The sequence below is a fragment of the Aedes albopictus genome, chromosome 1 (genome assembly GCF_035046485.1).
Source record: "Aedes albopictus strain Foshan chromosome 1, AalbF5, whole genome shotgun sequence".
Classification (NCBI taxonomy): Eukaryota; Metazoa; Arthropoda; class Insecta; order Diptera; family Culicidae; genus Aedes; species Aedes albopictus.
The window spans coordinates 243,405,038-243,426,594 of record NC_085136.1 but is presented as its reverse complement, the minus strand read 5'-3'; the positions used below and the strand labels follow the sequence as shown (position 1 = coordinate 243,426,594).

General features: G+C 45.3%; 1 protein-coding gene across 6 annotated transcripts in view; it reads right to left on the bottom strand.

The window, feature by feature from the left end:
• Positions 1 to 737: 737 nt before the first annotated feature.
• The window catches only part of LOC109425258 (neurexin 1), a 694,091-nt gene continuing 673,271 nt past the window's right edge, over positions 738 to 21,557 (bottom strand). For 4 of the 6 annotated variants that reach the window (XM_062846524.1, XM_062846523.1, XM_062846522.1 and 1 more), the window contains 2 exons: positions 6,533 to 6,854; positions 739 to 6,468 (listed from right to left, as the gene is read on the bottom strand). In XM_062846524.1, the coding sequence (XP_062702508.1) occupies positions 5,324 to 6,468; positions 6,533 to 6,854 (1,467 nt within the window). In that variant the 3' untranslated portion in view covers positions 739 to 5,323. Of the gene's footprint in view, positions 6,469 to 6,532; positions 6,855 to 21,557 lie in introns of all 6 variants that reach the window. The other 2 variants (XM_062846520.1, XM_062846521.1) reach the window with 1 other exon arrangement.

Sequence of the window (21,557 nt, the reverse complement as noted above, 5' to 3'; positions counted from 1 at the left end):
GTGGCTGTTCTGGATTTTCCGTTATAATCGTCTCCGGTCCGAACAACTTGTGAGAAGCGCACGTCGGAAGAACGCCATTGTGATCCACCCGCCTTGCTGAAGCACATCCGCCATCTTCCATGTTCCGTCACCGTGAACCAATCGCCATTGTTTCCCAAAGCTTCTATGGAAGTAGCCCAACCACCAACCAACTACCGTTCGGCGATCCGTCGGCACGTGGGAAGTCAAGTGTCACGAACTGCCCCAACCTAGTTCGGTACCGTCGACATCAAATCAGCCAAACCGCTACCAAGAACCGATGAGCCATTTTACGAAGTGACAACAATGTTGATGATGATATTGATTTTCACGGGTTATTGGACGCAACCTCCTGTCAAAATTCATTCATAAAATCGGCTCATAAAATGGACTATTGTCCGATACTCCGTCGGCAATATAGATGCCTCGCCTTCTGGCCAACTACCAAGAATTGCCCCACCCTAGTCCAGCAACCGTCTGCAAGAACCAAGCAAACCCGCTACCACCACTACCAACCGTCGCCAGGATCCGGATCCAGACTTCAAGTACCAAGCATGCGAAAGATAAGTACCCTTAAGTGACGTCACCCTTGTAAATAAACCCTACACGCAGAACTCGATGTACACAGCGCAACGAGTAACTTTCACGCAGCGACCGAAAAGACAAAAGAATTTTCACGCAGATTTGTGTAACACTGGATCAACATAAAAAATGTGCTGATCCGGTGTTACACAAATCTGCGTGAAAATTCTTTTGTCTTTTCGGTCGCTGCGTGAAAGTTACTCGTGTGCTGTGTTGTTTCATTTAAGGGTGTATGTTATTAGATAGCTTCAGTGGTAGCCCATTATTTAGAGAGAGCAGCCCTGAATTGTAGACTTTCTCTCCCCTTTTCTTTGTTCGTTGTTTCCAGGTTCCGATAGAGAACCATTCAAGCCTCGCCTTTGGAGTGATTGGTTATTTCTTAGCGTTTGTCCCCTAAATGTTTAGTTTGGACACCCTTACTCCGACACTTGCCCCTCATGTGAGTCAGAGTTCCATTGCATACTGTTCCTGCAACGATTTAGATCTCATTCATGGCAGTGGATGTATGGGAAAGAAAAGTCATGCATCGACCCTGCAGATTCCCACCCCGAGCTAGCAAGTTACAACAGGACGGATATTCGTAACCCGCTCATGAGTGCTATTCCTGTGTTGAACCGCGCTAAGAAAGATGCAGCAGTTGATAACACTAGTTTACAGCATTTTTGAACTCGGTAAGCTGATGATCATTTTTGGTGTAGAATCGTGCTCTGAATTCGAAAACGCGAAGGAAAAAAATTACAGTAGAGCGGAAAATTTTTCGACTTCCCATACATCGTTGATGATTTGAAATCAATTTTTGTTCTATTTTTAAGCAAAGTTGCTCACTTCAAACATCTCATTCTTCGTAATCAATGCTCCGATTGAGCTGAAATTTTTACTGTAACTCGCCTACATATGATACACTACCCGTCATAAGTACGGACTCACAAAAAGTATTGCAACAATATTGCATCACCCTGACTCACCTCGATATCTCTAAAACCAGAACACCTACAAAAATGCAGCCTTCAGAAAAGTTGTTGCTTTTGGTCTTCTGAATAACTTTCCTGAAGACAGCATCTTTGTAAGTCCTCAGGTTTTGGAGATATCAAGGTGAGTCAGGGTGATGCAATATTGTTGCAATACTTTTTGTGAGTCCGTACTTATGACGGGTAGTGTATGTCAAATAAACGTCGAGAAAGAATTTTTAAGTTGTTTTTTTCTTATTGAAAAAAATACATTTCTTCAAAAAAATTTGGGAATTTTGCTAAAATTTAAGAAGATCGTCCCCAAAACTCGCCAATATATTGAATTTCATCAATCTGACGCAAAACCTGTATTCAGATGATCGAATGGTATTGTATTCAGCTTTTAATTTATGGAAAAAGATTTAAAATTGGTTGAACAAAACGCAATATATTTGAATTTTAGTAAATTACATATTTTGAAAAGTTACAAAACTCGATATTGAGGTAAAACTCAAAAACTGTTCTACTTTAATTTTTTTGAAGGTCGGTTTCGAAATCAGCACTAAATTGTGCTTCAAAAATTTTGGTCGTTGACAGAAGTTCACGACTTTCGTTTTATTTTGTAAACTTGTGTAATGGTTTCGACAGTTTCGGACGTTGCATTGGATTATCGATCGATACTTCTTATAGTCGTGGTCGAACAAACAATCCTCGCAAAACTGCCATAATGGACAGCTTTCAGGAGACCTCTAATCCCTGCAGTTGGAAACATGAGCAGTTCCTTCATAAATAGGTATACCAACAGAAGGGGCTTTCTGCTTAATATCCCACACCAATAATGTTTTTAAGGGTCAGTTCTGCATACCCTCGTTTGAATCTCGCCCACTCCAATTCGACGGCTGAAGCTTCTCCACTATCTCGACGAGCAGCGTAGGATTGCACAGATGGCAGCTAAGATTCGCGGCCTAACGAGCTGATCGCATAGGCCGAAGTTCATCAACGATTCCTATCGTTCCGGTGCCTCTTGCTCAGCTCTTCACCAGCAACTCTGATCTGCCGTATAACCGTCGCAGTGTTGGCAGTCTCGTAGCTGTGACTACTCTACCGGATCATCCGAAAGAATGGGTAACTTCTTGGTCAAATCGGCAAAGGACGGTGCCAGACTGGCATTCGATCTGACCGTATTATTCGTACCTCCGAAGTGGTTGTCGATGGGATATTGCAGATCTGAACACTGCACTGTTGGCGTGGATTCTGATGATCCGGAATTGCTTCTGGGATGTGTTGTACCCCCACCTGCTGTCGGTGGGCTGCCAAATTCGCTGATCAGGAGATTTTTTCGGCCTTCAATCTTTAGAGCGGTACAAATAAAGCGTATTTTGTACGCCCGACGTTTCGATTGTATATTCAATCTTCTTCCAGGGTTCTAACACAGAATTGGACTAAGTTACATTAACAAAGACTCATATAATTACATTTGCTTACAGAAAAGTTTGGTTCTTAGTTTGGTGGATTACCTTTGGTAATTTTCGTCATGCTTTTGGTGTTTATCAACTTCTTAAAATTAGTTTTGACATCCCAGTGACTCAAACTATATTGACTTTTTAACCAAGCCTTGATCCTTACTGACTGATATTGAGCAGCTTTGGACCAAAGACAAATAATTGAGCGAACATTTGTCTTGACTCGAAAAAAACGAGAGGTAGGACGAAGGAAATCTTGCCATAAAACGAATGAGTGCGACTTAAAAGTTCTAAAACCGAAATACGCCGTATTTTTTTTTCCTTCTGCGAAAGCCAGCCACATTTCCTGGTGCAAAAGAACGGAGTTTCGTGCATTGCGTTTCATAAGAGATTCGTGCGGTGCATGCGAGAGATTGTTATAGAAGAAAAGATCGAAAAAGGTAGTTTCTTTCGTGTGTAGCTGTCGTCTCTCGGTAGGGTCGTCGCTCTCTGTTTAGTGGTTGGGTTTGCTTCGTATGTGTGAGTGTGACTCATTTCTCATTGTCTCTCTTGTTGTGCTCACTCTCTCTCGGTTTTCGCAAAAGACAACTACTGTAACTGTAAACGTTCGATAAGTGCAAAATGTTCATGTTTGAACCTTTTTTACCAATCGAGCGTCTACTACAGTGTGAGCAAGAGAGCAAAATGAAAAATGGTAATGTGAGAATGTTCCTTAATTTTTGTTCGCTTTCTTTCTTCGCACCAATGCTGCTAGAATGCGTATAAGTGTCAAACTGTCAAAAAATAGTCCGGCGGTTCCATATTTTAGTTCTTCTCCTGTTTTCTCTCTCCGTTTTTTTTTTTGTTTTCTTTTTGAGTGTGTTTGTGTCTCTCACGTGTGTTGCGACAAAAGTTAGAATTTGATATCTCGATCTTACTTAGGTTGTAGTGATTGTGTAAATAGTTTTGGTTGTTTCGCTTACTTGTCTACTCGCGCGAGTGGTTTTTCGTGGATTTCGTGATCCTGGGACATTGAAAACGATTTGTTTTATTTTTTCGGATTTATAAAAAAGAGGAGCAAAACCACGGAATTGGGGAGGCAAAACAGAGTTGATTTGTTTCTATAGTTGAGTATACGAAAAAACGAGAACATTTATCATTATTTTTGTTGCTGTAAGTTGCAGTTATGTTTTCTTTTCTTTGAAGAGATTTGCTTTGAGTATTCGGAATTCTTAAAGGTAGTTCAAAATTACGGTAGATTTTTCTCCCTCATCAATGCTCTCATCATTTGAAATTTTCACTTACAGTTTATGGTAGTCTTAAATTTTTTGTGCAAAAAAACAATTTGCTCGCTTAAATCTCGCTTTGTGAGTCGTTCTCAAATATATATATTTCAATTACGGTTGTAACTTGTGTTCTTTTGACAGTGTAGATGTTTGTATGTATGTGTGTAACGCTTTTCACTCAAACGTTCGCCACTATCAGTTTGCTTCGATTGCGTAAACTATTCTGAGAAAATCAAAGAGATTTTAAACACGCTTTTTATTCAACTCCGATATAAACGTCATCTACGGCGGAAGGGGGAAACATTGAGAAATACCGTACTCGTTTCAGTTCGCGAAGGCAGAAAAAGGACAGGTAATAAATTCGATTCGCACTTTATGTAAACATTATGCTCTCTTGGTAAAGCACCTCAAAACCTTTTTTTTGTCAGTTTCGTAAATTCTAAAGAAACTATAGAACAACATTTCGATTAAAGCTGGATTGGAACACGAATAACGAACGTAAACAAAAAACGCGCCATAACAAGAGTTTTGTCAATTGGGATAACAATAAATGCAAACCTCTTTCACTTCACTACCACTAGCAAGCGCACGTTCATTCTCTTCGCACTGTTCTAGCTGCTCGATCTCATGTGAGCGTTTTCGTGTGATTCTCTTCTTGTGTGTGTTTCTTCTTTGTCTATTTACAGTTGTCGCTTACGGCCTACTTGGATGAGTTTGTTCTTCCCAACAATGTTTTGCTCTTTGACGCCTCTTAGTTTGTTTTTCCGTTAATTTAACGATTAGTGATAGGTATGTGTGTGTCTTAATTTTACAGTTTTTCTTTTGTATCATCACAATCTGCATTATTAATTATATATCGACTATAATTAATCAATGATAAGTATAAATAAGTCTGCCGTGGATGACACTGCGCGTGTGAGTGTGAGTCGTCTGTCTTATCCAGTTTCCAGTAATAGTGGCAATAAGATGTATAAATATAACGTCTCTGATGCGCGTGTGAGTGCGTTCTTTTGTATGTGTGAGTGTGAAAAAGTGGACGAGAGTGTATCTAGACGTACCACTCTTTTATGTCCTTGGAATTCCTATTCTTCGGTTTCTGCGGTGGACCCATTCCTCCCGATTGCATACTGCCTCGATCGCTTCCATTGTAGCCCATACTGGCAGCACTGCCACCACTGCCCATTCCCATTCCTCCACCTCCACCCATTCCGTTTCCGCCATTGTGATGATGTCGCAAAGACCCATTCAATGGCATAGTGCCTCCATTACTGTGATGTCCCATCCCACCGCCACTGCTTCCTCCTCCTCCTCCTCCGCCACCACTACCATTGTAGTGTGGAGGCTGCTGATGATGTGGTTGCTGTTGATGTGTATTGTAGTGAGCATTATGCGCATTGGTGTGCGCTCCGCCCAGCAAAGCTGCACTTGGACCCGTTCCGTACAGACCACTCTTATCATGCTCCGTCTTGTACGACCGATCTCCATTTGATTTGATCCACAGAACCAACAGGATAACTAGTATCACTGCGATTAACGCTCCCGCTACGATACCGATGATCATGGCTGTTCGTTCCTCGGCTTCCGAGTTGATTCGACCGCCCTTGTGCTTCGGAACTCTCGTCGGTGGGAATGCCGGTGGATGAACGTTATACGGTGGCTCTGGCTCTGGATTTGGTGGCTCTACCACCTTTATTGGCGGTGGTTTCCGTTGTCCTTTGTACGGCGGTTGCGATTCGGCACCATCTTCGTCATCCGGTCCTCTAACCTCTATAATTTCGTCGTCTTCTGTTGTAGTCGGTGCTTGAGGTTGCGTTGTCTCCCGGATATGATCCCGATCGCGATCACGATAGCTTACCGTCGTTTCCGATGGCGTCTGCTGCTGAGTCGTCGAACCGTACGTACTCGATCCCGACGTTGTACCCGTGGTATACGTCGTTCGACTGCTCGTTCCACTTGTCGTACCGCTCGTTGTTCCTGTCGTACCAATTGACACAGTCGTTCCATAACTGATTCCACTCGTTCCCGAACTACTGCTGCTGCCATAGCTTGTCGTACCACTACTCGTCGTATCCATCTCCCGGGTCGTTTCGCTTGGTGCGTACGTCTCCGATCGGCCTTGAGTCGTTAGCGTTGTTGAACCGTCGGTCTTTTTATCAAAATCAACCGTCGTGTACGTCACCTCAGGGCTTGTCTCTGTAACATTGATAACACTTGTTAGAATCCTCCCAACCTCCCCTATCACCCATCCCAAACTAACCTGAACTCTTGGCCGTCGATGCGGTAAACACCTCGGTTACCTCGCCGGAACCGGACCCATGTATGCAGTCTTCGTCGTCGCACAACTTGCCTTCGTCCTTTCTTCGGCCACCCTTGCCTGCTCCGCTTCCACCTGCTCCACTGCCGCCACCAGCCCCTGTCGTTTGCTTTGTCGGTGGAACGTAAACCGGGGTGATGATATCGTCGCCGCTGCCCGTCTCGAAGGGCGGTGTACACTCGTCCTCGTCATCTCCACGGCACCCGGATCCGGCTCCGCTGAAGATCAGATCATCGATCACGCCTGGGTAGCCGCTGGCCGGAGTCTTGAAAGTGGTCGAAGAATTCTTCAATTAACATTCGTGGAAGGGGGGGTTAGAGGGCGGATCGCTTTGGGCGATTCGCTTTCGGGGAATTTCCAGTATAGTAACACATGAATGGATATTTGGCAAAGTGAGAGCAAGAGAGAAATAGACAGCTGTTGAGAAAGATGCGATAAGCGAAACATGTTATCGTGAACAAAAGAGTGAGTGCGAGACGATTAGGAGATTGGTAAGCATGAACGAAATGCCGAAGGGATATGAGTGCGACATGGTGTATCGTGTGAGCATGAGAAGGTGCTAAAAAGGAGTATGTAATGTAATTCAAAAATGGTCAGGAATCGCAACGATTTGATGAAATAAAGTCGATCAAACAAGAGATCATGTAACCAGAGATAAGTGAGCGAGTGTGTTAATTTGTAGAGTACGCTGATCTAAAACGTCATCCCGATATTGGCAATGAACAGAAGTGTGCATTTGAAGGTCAACCGGAAGCAACGCATATTCGTCAAATCGGAACTCAACTACAGGCAAGTCAGTCTACAGCTCGTGTGTCAGTTATCAGCAACAACTTCGAGCAGACTTGGTAAAAGATCGGGCAGCCTGCATCAACTACAGTGACAGTCCAAGCTGCAAGAGCTTCGGGCAAACCCTGTGTTGCTGCGAAGTCGTCACCATCTGATGTATCCGGAAGATCCGGAAGTATGCGTTTTCATCAAGCTCTGCTATACGTTATTGGCCCAGACCGTAATCGGAAGATCATCAGGAAAGCAAGATGCCAGCGAATGGAGGAAGTTCTGGAATTCAGCACGGCGGCAGAAACGGAAGTCTTAGCGAAGCAGGAAGCGTTCGAGTAACGACCGGTTCTGTGGCGAAGCCGGCTATGAAGAATCTGAATAGGTGCGAGAACTATTCGACTTGGACATTTGAAATGAGAATGATTTTGATCCGAGAAGGAAGTTGCAGTGCGGTTGAACCAGTGGAAGGCGAAGACGTAACAAATGACGTCCAGATGCGAGCGCTGGCGAAGATCTGTCTCAGCCTGGAAAGTTTCAGGTGCAGTCTTGTCCAGAATGCGGCGGATGCAGCAGAAGTTAGCAACAGCGTTTCAAGATACCGGACTGACGCGGAAGATTGGGTTACTCCGGAAGCTGACGTCGATTCGTTTGGTCAGCAGTTCGAGTGTGGAGGAATTCGTCAACGAACTGATGAGTACCGCCCACAAGTTTGCTACGATTGGATTCAAGATGGACGGTCCGTGGTTGGTGACGTTGCTGCTGATGGGACTGCCAGATCATTGCGAACCGACGATGATCATGGGATTGGAAGCCTCGGGAGTCAACCTGACCTCAGATGCGGTGAAAGCCATGATATTCGCAAGAACACCTAGACAAACCCAAACGACGAAGCTTCATTCCAAATCAACCATGTGCTCGACACTTCTCGGACGTCATGAATATTAGAGCTTTTATGAATCCAAACATCGACCTACATCATTATTTCATATTTAGTAGGATTCGAGTTTGGTTATCAACCGTGTCGGACTCTAGAAACTGGCAATCCATGCGTTTCAACATCCAGCGTTTTTCAGCTGACAAGTTGGACCCGCGGGCCAGCAGGGACAGGAGTCCAGGAGCTTGACGAACCCCCCTTCTGCGAGTCAGGTGGAAGCCTAGTATTCGTTTTTTTGCAATCCATATCCACACACCAGTGTTGACTTACTACCTTTGGCACCGAGAGGTGACCGAGTACCGGGGCATACAGATTAATCAAGCGGAGTATGCCTAGGAGGCGTGATGGGGGCCCAGCAGTGGGCTCTGCAGGGCCTATTTAGAAATTAAATACATCCGGAAGCAACTCCATACAAGCGTCATGGCATCGCTTCCAAAGTGTCTCAGCCCAGCTACGAGTGCCTCGGGCACATCAGAAATGAAGCCAGTAAGTTAGCGCTGATCCAGCTCTGAGCTCAGTAAGGGCCTGGGCCAACCCTCGGGTTGCCTCCCTGATTGCATAGATAAATACCAGGATCATTGGTGACTACTTCATTTGCAGTGAGGAATAGCAGCTATAAGGGGGATCCAACCGATGTCAATTATTCACAGGTCCGGGTGAACGTATATGTTTGCCTGTATTTGTCGATAAAAATATGTAAACAAACTGATCAGCTGATCGCGACGTCACGTTCGCCAGAAAATTTGTTCGCAGCTTCTGGAACGTGACGTCACCTTCGGCAACTTCGTGCGATTTCGGCTTGCCGAAGTTGACATGACACGACTACTACTTCAAAATTATTATATCACAAACACCACTTTGCCCGATGGGCCTAACCTGGTGAAATTTAGAACATTGGGATCCAACATAAATGACTACTACCGTATTACCCGTATTACCCCGCTAATACGACATCGACTGTTGTCGAATAGCCGGAGTAAACTTTTAATTCGACAAATTGGTCACCCTACACCACCATGCTTATTGAAATTTGGCAACTCTATTTTTGTTTTTGTTTTGATTTCCGGATTTGTTAAGAAACATAATTTCAACAGATATTGCGGTGGTGCGACTGAAAAGCTCGTTTTTTCTACGATTGTTGCCATTCTCAGTTCATTCCGGTTGGTCTCCAGGTGGTTTGGGTGTCGAATATAGCATCAACTAAGAATTTCCGGAATTAGCGGCTGCAAGAGGAGCTGCTGCGAGTGATTAGAATAACTAGAATAAAAGATGCTCTTCAAGCTGGGCACTTAAAAACAATCAATTATCACAATAAAAGTCATAATTTAATTAAATAGGAAAAGTGACTACAGCGCCATTGGAGTTCTAGTGTATTTCTATTTGCGAGTGTGAGTATAAGTGCCATATCAGACTGTTTGGTATTTACAGTGTACATCGCTGTGACATGAACACATTTTAATTCGACAAATGTCGAATAAGCGGGGTACAAATTAAATAGTGTCGCATTCAAACGCGTCGAACCAGCGTGGTAAGACGGTAAATCCATGAACAACAACAACAAGGTGATCGAGAGTGGAGAGGCAGAGGATACGGCGTTGAACCTGTTCACGCAAGGAGGACTAGCGAGATCGCCACTACGAGGGGCTGGTGTACCCACCAGCGAGCAGATAACAGGAACTGCAACAGGAGCGGACTACCAAAGATGTTGGTAGTTGCTGAACAGCTGGACAAGCTGATCGGCTACACGAGTGGGTGGAATACCGTCAGCAAGGACCTGAAACAGGGCCAGCTGAAGCTCCGCAAATGGCTGGCTCTGGCCAAGAAGGAGTATGACCTCCTGGCCGAAGAGCGGAGTGCGGCTGATGCGAGCAAGGAAGAGCGGTACACCCAAACGGACAGCTTCGTCTTTGTTGGCAACGTATCGATGCAGCACGAAACCATGCAGCTCGCCGGAGCCATAGCGGAGAGATCAAGCCGCCCTACAGCTGGAGCTGCATGTCCGAAACTTGCCGAGGAGACGAGGCCCAAGAAGCGTCTGGCAAAGGCGAGCGAAAAGCCAAAGAGGAAAAAGAGACGGCCAGCGCGAACAACCAGGCTTTTAAGTCGGTTGCGAAACGCGCAAGGGGCAGTGAAATCAAGCCCCAAGAGGCCAACCCTAAGAGTAAGTGTGGTCAATCCGACCATAGGAAGGAGAACCCTTGAATTACTGTTGAACAGAAGAATGTTGTGAGAAAAGGGAAGTCAGCCCGCGAACACGAACGGAGCGACGCGCTGGTATTCAAAACCGAGGCAGACACGTACGCCGAAGTGCTAAGGACCATGCGAGGCGAAAATCGTCTCCCACCGCTGGGCGCGGATGTGAAAAGCGGCCAAGAAAGACACCTCCTACAAGGCGCTAGCTCAAGAGGTATTAGGCAAAAAAGTGAAGGTAAGAGCCCAAACGGCGAAGGGACCTGGTGCGAGGTAGATGCACCTAGTGGCTGCGAAAGGGACCAGCAGGCACGCAGATCGCCACGGTTAAGCTCCTCGTAGGGGAGGTGAACAAGGCGACTGTGGTCGACAAGATCAAGGTTGGCTGATCAGTGTGCCCGCTTAGCATATACGAGCCGCCAGTGGCGTGCTTCAAGTACTTTAAGCAAGGACATAGGTCACGGGCGTGTAAAGGCCCCAACAGGAGCAAGCTCTGCAGAAAGTGCGGAGTGGAGGGCCATATCGCCAGAGAGTGGCGGGCCTAAATGTCCAGGCATGTCCAGGCGGTCGAACCAACCAACGATAATGCAGGTTACACAGCTAAAGCTGAACCACTGTGAAGCCGCACAACAGTTGCTATCCCGAACAAAGTCTGACAGCATTGTCGTTTTGGTTGTTTTAACGATTAAAACATCAAAAATGAGGGCAGAAAATTGTTCTGTAACAGCAAGTTGATAACAATTCCTGCTATCAGTGATAGCAAATTGATAACTGTTTTTGCTATCAGTATGAAAAAATGGAAATATTGTTAAATATTGCAGTTTTTCGATTGATATGAAAACTTCAATGCAATAAGATAATTGCACTAATGGTAAATTCTTAGAATTATTTTACAATGTTGCCTAGAAGTTTTGAAATAACATCAAAAATTAATATTTAATCAAGCGGAGTATGCCTAGGAGGCGTGATGGGGGCCCAGCAGTGGGCTCTGCAGGGCCTATTTAGAAATTAAATACATCCGGAAGCAACTCCATACAAGCGTCATGGCATCGCTTCCAAAGTGTCTCAGCCCAGCTACGAGTGCCTCGGGCACATCAGAAATGAAGCCAGTAAGTTAGCGCTGATCCAGCTCTGAGCTCAGTAAGGGCCTGGGCCAACCCTCGGGTTGCCTCCCTGATTGCATAGATAAATACCAGGATCATTGGTGACTACTTCATTTGCAGTGAGGAATAGCAGCTATAAGGGGGATCCAACCGATGTCAATTATTCACAGGTCCGGGTGAACGTATATGTTTGCCTGTATTTGTCGATAAAAATATGTAAACAAACTGATCAGCTGATCGCGACGTCACGTTCGCCAGAAAATTTGTTCGCAGCTTCTGGAACGTGACGTCACCTTCGGCAACTTCGTGCGATTTCGGCTTGCCGAAGTTGACATGACACGACTACTACTTCAAAATTATTATATCACAAACACCACTTTGCCCGATGGGCCTAACCTGGTGAAATTTAGAACATTGGGATCCAACATAAATGACTACTACCGTATTACCCGTATTACCCCGCTAATACGACATCGACTGTTGTCGAATAGCCGGAGTAAACTTTTAATTCGACAAATTGGTCACCCTACACCACCATGCTTATTGAAATTTGGCAACTCTATTTTTGTTTTTGTTTTGATTTCCGGATTTGTTAAGAAACATAATTTCAACAGATATTGCGGTGGTGCGACTGAAAAGCTCGTTTTTTCTACGATTGTTGCCATTCTCAGTTCATTCCGGTTGGTCTCCAGGTGGTTTGGGTGTCGAATATAGCATCAACTAAGAATTTCCGGAATTAGCGGCTGCAAGAGGAGCTGCTGCGAGTGATTAGAATAACTAGAATAAAAGATGCTCTTCAAGCTGGGCACTTAAAAACAATCAATTATCACAATAAAAGTCATAATTTAATTAAATAGGAAAAGTGACTACAGCGCCATTGGAGTTCTAGTGTATTTCTATTTGCGAGTGTGAGTATAAGTGCCATATCAGACTGTTTGGTATTTACAGTGTACATCGCTGTGACATGAACACATTTTAATTCGACAAATGTCGAATAAGCGGGGTACAAATTAAATAGTGTCGCATTCAAACGCGTCGAACCAGCGTGGTAAGACGGTAAATCCATGAACAACAACAACAAGGTGATCGAGAGTGGAGAGGCAGAGGATACGGCGTTGAACCTGTTCACGCAAGGAGGACTAGCGAGATCGCCACTACGAGGGGCTGGTGTACCCACCAGCGAGCAGATAACAGGAACTGCAACAGGAGCGGACTACCAAAGATGTTGGTAGTTGCTGAACAGCTGGACAAGCTGATCGGCTACACGAGTGGGTGGAATACCGTCAGCAAGGACCTGAAACAGGGCCAGCTGAAGCTCCGCAAATGGCTGGCTCTGGCCAAGAAGGAGTATGACCTCCTGGCCGAAGAGCGGAGTGCGGCTGATGCGAGCAAGGAAGAGCGGTACACCCAAACGGACAGCTTCGTCTTTGTTGGCAACGTATCGATGCAGCACGAAACCATGCAGCTCGCCGGAGCCATAGCGGAGAGATCAAGCCGCCCTACAGCTGGAGCTGCATGTCCGAAACTTGCCGAGGAGACGAGGCCCAAGAAGCGTCTGGCAAAGGCGAGCGAAAAGCCAAAGAGGAAAAAGAGACGGCCAGCGCGAACAACCAGGCTTTTAAGTCGGTTGCGAAACGCGCAAGGGGCAGTGAAATCAAGCCCCAAGAGGCCAACCCTAAGAGTAAGTGTGGTCAATCCGACCATAGGAAGGAGAACCCTTGAATTACTGTTGAACAGAAGAATGTTGTGAGAAAAGTGAAGTCAGCCCGCGAACACGAACGGAGCGACGCGCTGGTATTCAAAACCGAGGCAGACACGTACGCCGAAGTGCTAAGGACCATGCGAGGCGAAAATCGTCTCCCACCGCTGGGCGCGGATGTGAAAAGCGGCCAAGAAAGACACCTCCTACAAGGCGCTAGCTCAAGAGGTATTAGGCAAAAAAGTGAAGGTAAGAGCCCAAACGGCGAAGGGACCTGGTGCGAGGTAGATGCACCTAGTGGCTGCGAAAGGGACCAGCAGGCACGCAGATCGCCACGGTTAAGCTCCTCGTAGGGGAGGTGAACAAGGCGACTGTGGTCGACAAGATCAAGGTTGGCTGATCAGTGTGCCCGCTTAGCATATACGAGCCGCCAGTGGCGTGCTTCAAGTACTTTAAGCAAGGACATAGGTCACGGGCGTGTAAAGGCCCCAACAGGAGCAAGCTCTGCAGAAAGTGCGGAGTGGAGGGCCATATCGCCAGAGAGTGGCGGGCCTAAATGTCCAGGCATGTCCAGGCGGTCGAACCAACCAACGATAATGCAGGTTACACAGCTAAAGCTGAACCACTGTGAAGCCGCACAACAGTTGCTATCCCGAACAAAGTCTGACAGCATTGTCGTTTTGGTTGTTTTAACGATTAAAACATCAAAAATGAGGGCAGAAAATTGTTCTGTAACAGCAAGTTGATAACAATTCCTGCTATCAGTGATAGCAAATTGATAACTGTTTTTGCTATCAGTATGAAAAAATGGAAATATTGTTAAATATTGCAGTTTTTCGATTGATATGAAAACTTCAATGCAATAAGATAATTGCACTAATGGTAAATTCTTAGAATTATTTTACAATGTTGCCTAGAAGTTTTGAAATAACATCAAAAATTAATATTTATAATAATTTGAAGTGACAGCAAAACAAAATCAAAATTTGAAATCAAATTTAGTCAAGACAATCTGATATCAAAATGTGATATCAATTTGCTGCTGAATACAAATCGAGTTTTCGATTTGCTATCATTTTGTTATTAGACTTTGCTCGGGATGGCAGTTAGTCTCGGAATCAAGTACAGACATCGCCCTACTATCGGATCCATACCGTATTCTTCCCGATTACGGAAACTGGGTAGCGGATAAGGTCAAGCTAGCGGCGATCTTTACAACCGGTCGTTTTCCGGTCCAGGAAATAATTTCCACGTCGCACGAGGGCTTTGCAATAGCGAAGTTCAACTGGGTGTACTACTGCAGTTGTCATGCCCCTCCCAGGTGGTCGATAGACCAGTTCTCGTCCATGCTGGATTCGCTATTAAGCGCACTTGCGGGATTAAGTCCCGTGGTAATCGGTGGAGACTTCAACGCCTGGGCGGTTAAGTGCGGTAGCCGCTGGACTAACACGAGAGACTGGGCTCTACTCGAAGCTATGGCTATACTGAACATAAATGCCGTTAAGTCGTGCATGCGACGCTGCAATGCCACGGCGATCCCTATTCAGAAATGAACGTGAATCGGCATAATGATGGTATTCGGAAATCACAGAGCTCCGTGCATCCTGCCCAAGAGCTAGATGGAGGATGCAAAGAGCTCGCACCGATGAAGCTAGAACGCCAGTTTAGCCTATAGGGTGACTAAACTAGCACTGAACAAAGAGATTTAGCCGCATAAGCGGGCTTGCTTCGACTATCTCTGCTAGACAGCCAAAACAACCCCTTGGAGTGATGCCTACAGAGTAGTAGTCGTAGCCAAAATGAAGGATGCGTCAGCATTCCCAGAACGCTCCCCCGAGATGCTGCAGAAGATCGTGGAAACGTTGTCCCCGCGCCACGATACAAGACCTTATGGTTAAACCGGCCAAAGCGAGGTAGCCCCGGTAACGAACGACGAGCTCATCGCAATAAGGCTATCCATGAGACAGATGCGATCAGCTGATTTCTTTTGTTTACCATGTATTTTTGACATCCGATGATCGGGGTGACAGTTGAACATAAAGGAATTTGTTAAGCACCGACGACACTTGACGAAACTTTGTTAGGTTGTATTCACACTGTGTTTACATTTTTGGCTGTCACCCCCATCGCGGAAAGTCGCCATGGATTGCCTTATAGCGAAGTCGTTTAAGTTGACCAAGGCTCCGGGTCCGGACGGTATCCCGACAGTAGTCATCAAGACGGCCATCGAGCTTAGCCCTGACATGTTCAGAATGGCTATGCAGATGTGCCTAGAGAGAGGCGAATTTCCGGAGAGATGGAAAAGGCAAATATTGGTTCTACTGCCCAAACCCGGGAAGCCAAATGGCGACACGTCGGCATACAGACCTATCAGTCTTCTGGACATCGTCGGGAACTTATTAGAAGGGATCATTCTATCGAGGCCAATGTTCTATACCGAGAAACCCGAAGATTCTGGCCTCTCGCATAACCAGTTCGACTTCCGTAAATGTCGATCAACGGTGGACGCTATTAGGGCTGTAATAGCTGGACTTAAAGAATGCGTTCAACAGCGTCAGCTGGGCTGCCATCGAGTGCACCATACACCACCTAGGAGTCCCAGTTAGCCTATGCTGGATACTGGAGAGGTACTACCAGAATAGGCTGTTAATCTATGACACTGAGGAAGGCGAGAGGAGCTACAGCATCGACGCGGGGGTAGCTCAGGGCTCCATCCTGGGCCCGGTACTATGGAACGTGGCGCATGATGGCGTATTCAGGCTAAAATTTCCACCAGGCGTAAAGATGGTCGGCTTTGCCGATGATATTACCCTCGTGGTGTACGGCGAGTCGATAGAGGAAGTGGAACTGACAGCAACTCACGCAATTGTCATAGTGAAGGACTGGATGAGGTCGAGACAGTTGGCAGTCGCGCACCACAAAATGGAGGTGGTGGTGGTGGTCAAAAACCGCAAGTCTGAATAAAAGGCAATGATCACCACAGGCCCATATAGCCGAGGCGGTAAACGCACGGGTATTCAGCATGGCCATGCTGAGGGTGACGGGTTCGATTCCCGGTCGGTCCAGGATCTTTTCGTAAAGGAAATTTCCTTGACTTCCTTGGGCATAGAGTATCTTCGTGCCTGCCATACGATATACACATGCAAAATGGTCATTGGCAGAGGAAGCTCTCAGTTAATAACTGTGGAAGTGCTCATAGAACACTAAGCTGAGAAGCAGGCTTTGTCCCAGTGAGGACGTTACGCCAAGAAGAGGAGGATCACCACAGGCGGGTGTTCGATCAACTCTTAACACTTACTAAAGCAATTGGGGGTTATGATCGACGATTAGCTGAAATTCGGAAGCCACGTGGAATATGCCTGCAAAGGGGCAATCATGGCGATGATGGAACTGTCAAAGATGATGTCAAATAGCTCGACGATAGGGTGGAGTAAGCGTAAACTGCTCGCAACAGTAGCGGTCTCCATACTACGGTATGGCGCCGCTGCATGGTCGAATGCGCTAGTGGTGAACCGAAACGTGAAGCGTTTCGTGATGTGCCCTTGGGTGTTTAGCGCTTACCGCACGGTCTCAAAGAACGCGATATGCGTGCTAGCGGGCATGATGTCCATAGCATTAGTAATTGTAGAGGATGAGGAGTGTTTCGAGTGACGCGGCAGGCGCGAGGCGGATCGCCAGAACATTGTCTATGCTGAAGTAGCAAAGGGAATGGGATTCCTCCAGTATGAGTAGATGGACACACAGGCCCATAACGAATGTGTCTAAATGGAGGAGCAGGCCCAATGGCGAGGTGAATTTTCACTTGACACAACTTCTGTCAGGCCATGAGTGCTTTAGATGGTATCTGCACAAATTCGGACAGGCAGGCTCCCTTGCATGTTCAGAATGCGCAGATTGCGATGAGAACGCAATACATCTCTCTTGCCTCGCGATCAGGCTAAGGCCGGGGTGGCCTCTGCTGTGCATAGTAGCCGTCTCCATCCCACTCGGTCCATGGTTGTTTGTCGCCAGTTTCGCACTCTGCGTAGGGTCCGCAGATCATCTTCCACTTGTTCGACCAACCTAGCTCGCTGCGCACCACGTCTTCTTGTACCGGTCGGATGATTCCCGAGAACCATTTTAGTCTGGTTGCTATCCGACATCCTGATGACGTGATCTGTCCACCGTAGCCTCCCGATTTTCGCGGTATGGACGATGGTTGGTTCTCTCAGCAGCTGATGCAGCTCGTGGTTCATTCGCCTTCTGCATGTCCCGTCTTCCATCTGCACTCCACCGTAGATGGTACGCAACACCTTCCATTCGAAAACTCCAAGGGCGCGTTGGTCCTCTACGCGTAGGGTCCATGTTTCATGCCCATAGAGGACGACCGGTCTGATCAGCGTTTTGTAGATAGTTAACTTCGTGTTACGGCGAACTTTATTCGATCGTAGAGTTCTGCGGCGTCCAAAGTAAGCAAGATTCCCTGCCACAATGCGCCTCTGAATTTCTCTGCTGGTGTCGTTGTTGGCGGTCACCAGTGAGCCCAAGTACACGACTTCTTCAACCGCCTCGATTTCATTACCGTCGATATAAATTCGGGGTGGTGAGCCCTTTGTCATCATGTACTTTGTCTTCGACACATTAATGACTAATCCGATTCGCCTGGCTTCACTCTTTAGTCGGATGTACGTTTCCGCCATCGTCTCAAATTTACGAGCTATAATATCAATATCATCAGCGAAACCAAGCAGCTGAACGGACTTCGTGAAAATCGTCCCACTCGTGTTTATCCCCGCTCTACTAAGATATGGGAAGAGGAAGAACTTCCTGCTAGTTGGTTGGATGGTCTCATTTGCCCTTCAATACAAGGGCATCGACTGGAGGGCACGAAATAACGATGAATAACACTTTTCAGTTCAGCGTTCCAATACTTTGCTCGGACTACTGTTTGACAGGTTGAGGCTGGTTGAGAAGTTCCTTCGTGAATATCAGACGGGATCTCTCTCTCTCTTCTTGGCGTAACGTCCTCATTGGGACAAAGCCTGCTTCTCAGCTTAGTGTTCTATGAGCACTTCCACAGTTATTAACTGAGAGCTTCTTCTGCCAATGACCATTTTGCATGTGTATATCGTGTGGCAGGCACGAAGATACTCTATGCCCAAGGAAGTCAAGGAAATTTCCTTTACGAAAAGATCCTGGACCGACCGGGAATCGAACCCGTCACCCTCAGCATGGTCATGCTGAATACCCGTGCGTTTACCGCCTCGGCTATATGGGCCCCTGACGGGATCGTGAGGGCCGATCAACGATGGATCAGATGTACCGTAAACAGGGGTCAAAGTGGTCTTCGGGTCGATATTGATCAGACGTTTTTCCGGGAAGCATATTTTGAATAGTTTCCTTTTAAGTATCGTGCTGTTGGAATCTGATGCTAAGTGATATTTGTAAGGAAATTATTTAAAAATGCTTTATCTACTTGAAAAACGACTGATCAATTTCAACCCGGAGATCAATTTGAACCCGGTTTACGGTACCGGGAGTACAACTTGCAGACTCATCATCAGACTATTGATTCAAAGGCGGCGTACGATTCAGTGAGGAGAAACGAGTTATGATTTAACATGGTTTTCCGGCGAAACTGATTAGACTGATTCATGCGATGCAATAAGGAGAGCTATTGCGTAATGGAGCAGTGAAAAGGCTTCGTAGACGATATCGACATCATCAGGATCGACCGTTGGGCCGTAGAAGAGGCATGCATATCTTGCAAGGTGCTAGGTAGTGAAAAGTTTGATGATGTGTAGGTATTTGTTCAACTTGATACTCTAGTGACGTGGATAATGCTATTACTCGCGAGGAAAGAAAACGGATTGCGGCTGCGAATCGGGCCTTTTTAGGTCTGCGAAACCAGTTGGAGTCGCGTATACAAATAAAGACAAAACTAGCGTTTTACAAGACTCTGATCCTTCTGGTCGTTTTATACGACAATGAAACGCTTGTGAGAAGTTGATCAGAGAGCCTTTGTAGTCATCGAACTTGAAGTGTTACGAATGGTACTCGACCGCGTAAGCTAAATGACGGCATCTGGCGGCATCGCATAAACTATGAGTACCAAGTAGCTGTGGCTTCGTGGAAGGCAGTTGAGGATGACCAGGATTCTAAACGTTCAGAGCGACTGCAAGTGATAGACGAGTGCACCGATGAACTGAATTCATCGTGGTCCGAGAATTTTGACACTAGAGCGGGGTCGCTTCCAATCAGAAGTGCAAGATTTCCTATCAGAATTGAACAATTCTGATTGGGAACGACCCCGCTGTAGTGTCAAAATTCTCGGGCCGCGATGAATTCAGTTCATCGGTGCACTCGTCTTTTGGCCCAAGACCGAGACCAGTGAAGGCGAATGATTCATTCGGCGTAGACTCACCGCTACGAGTTGTAGCCAATCAAGCATCAAATATCAACTAAGTACGCTTTATAGAAAATTATGCTGACTTCTTCAACTTGCTGTGTTTACTCCGTCTCTTGTGTTTTTCATGCTGCTGGTAACAGGAAATGAATTAAACAAGAACAGACTTCCAACTAACGCTACAGATTCGTTGAAATGATCAGTGTTTATATGCATGACTTATTGATCAATCGCTACACTACAATGTTTCAACACACTGCACAATGGTCCGAGGACCAACATTAAGTGGAAAAAATTAATAACTCAAAAACCATCCAAGATAGAGTCTTCATGTCTTCTAGACATTTGCTCGTGAGTCCAAGCCGCGTTATATGCAAAAGTGTCCTAAACGCCAAATCTTAAAATACTTCATATTTCAGCACCTAACTTTTTTATTTCAAAAGATATCAAAATAAAATGTTCTGCAAAGTTGAAGAAGGTAAAAACCCCGACAACTTTCTCGAAGAGCAGTTTTTTCTATCTCTTCAATCTGAGGAGATATAACTTATTGAAGAAATAAAAAGTCCGAAATCGGTTTTTTTGTCATATGTCAAAAACTATCATTTTTTCAAGCCTACTATGTTCAGAGCAATTGTACATATTGCCAGAATACACATTTTGTTAGAAGACATCAAAGCTGTACGATGTTTCTATCAAAAGATATAAGTATTTTTGTACTTTTTTAAGCCAATTTTTCTAGCGTAACATTTGAAAAAGGCGCAAGTGAATCTTTAATTTTCTCCCACCACCGGATCTAGTATGACAAAAACTGCATTTTAACAAAATTTGGAGAGGGTGTTTTTTTGTTTTGCGTTTTAAATGTGATTTGACTATGACCGTATTTTTTTTCACGAAAAATGACATCCATAATGTCCGAGTTTAACATCTACTCGTATTTCAAGATCACTTATCTTAAACATTCGAGTAGCGATGAACCCAATGTTGTCTTTTTTGTTTTGTTTTGTTCCTTTGCGTAAGTGAGCAAAAATATAAAACAAATTCCCAATAGTTTTTCGATTTCTTAATTCATCAGATAGGGTGACAATGGGTATTATCGGCAGGTTTGTTCTCTTCGTCATGGGGGGTTTTTGTCAGCCAAATTGCCTGAAACTTGGCCATATAATTCAGCTTAGTTGGGAAGGATTTGAGACGAACTCTGAGTTCAATAGGTTCCAAAAAAAAACCCAAAGACGAAGAGAACAAAACGGCCGAGAATAGGTAATTTCCCCTATATGCATCTGGTGATCGTATGCAAATTTTAAATTGAATTTTGGACCGTCCAGTTTTATATGTTTGACATATATTATGAAAGGCCTTTGATCCTAGGATAGGATGCGACACGTAGTCAGTCAATTTCGTCAACGATCAAAATCAAGTGCTGCCACTTTTCTTTATTCCAAATCTTTAAAACTATTTAACTTTAACAATTGAAGTTTTGATGCATATTTCGCACCGTAAAGCACTATTTGCAATTGCAATAGCGTAACTTGCTACTAAAATTGCTTTCAAACGCAAGCTCTTTCAATTATGATAAAATCTATCAAAAAATCAATTGATTTTGCACCAAATCAATGGTTTTAACCGGTGTCAAGCCATGGGAGTCACATTAGGTTGATTTGCTTTTGAATGCTGACATATTTGAGGCGATAAAGCTTGAATAAAAAAATACAATGATTTTAAATATTGGTATCAAATGCTAAACCTACAAACTAGCAACACGGCCAAGCCAACAACAAAGCGATATGATCGCAGCAAACGGATATCAATTTCGACCAATCAGCGACTGGTCTCCGTTTGACAGCAAATTGGTCTCAAATTGACTGACTACGTGTCGCATCCTA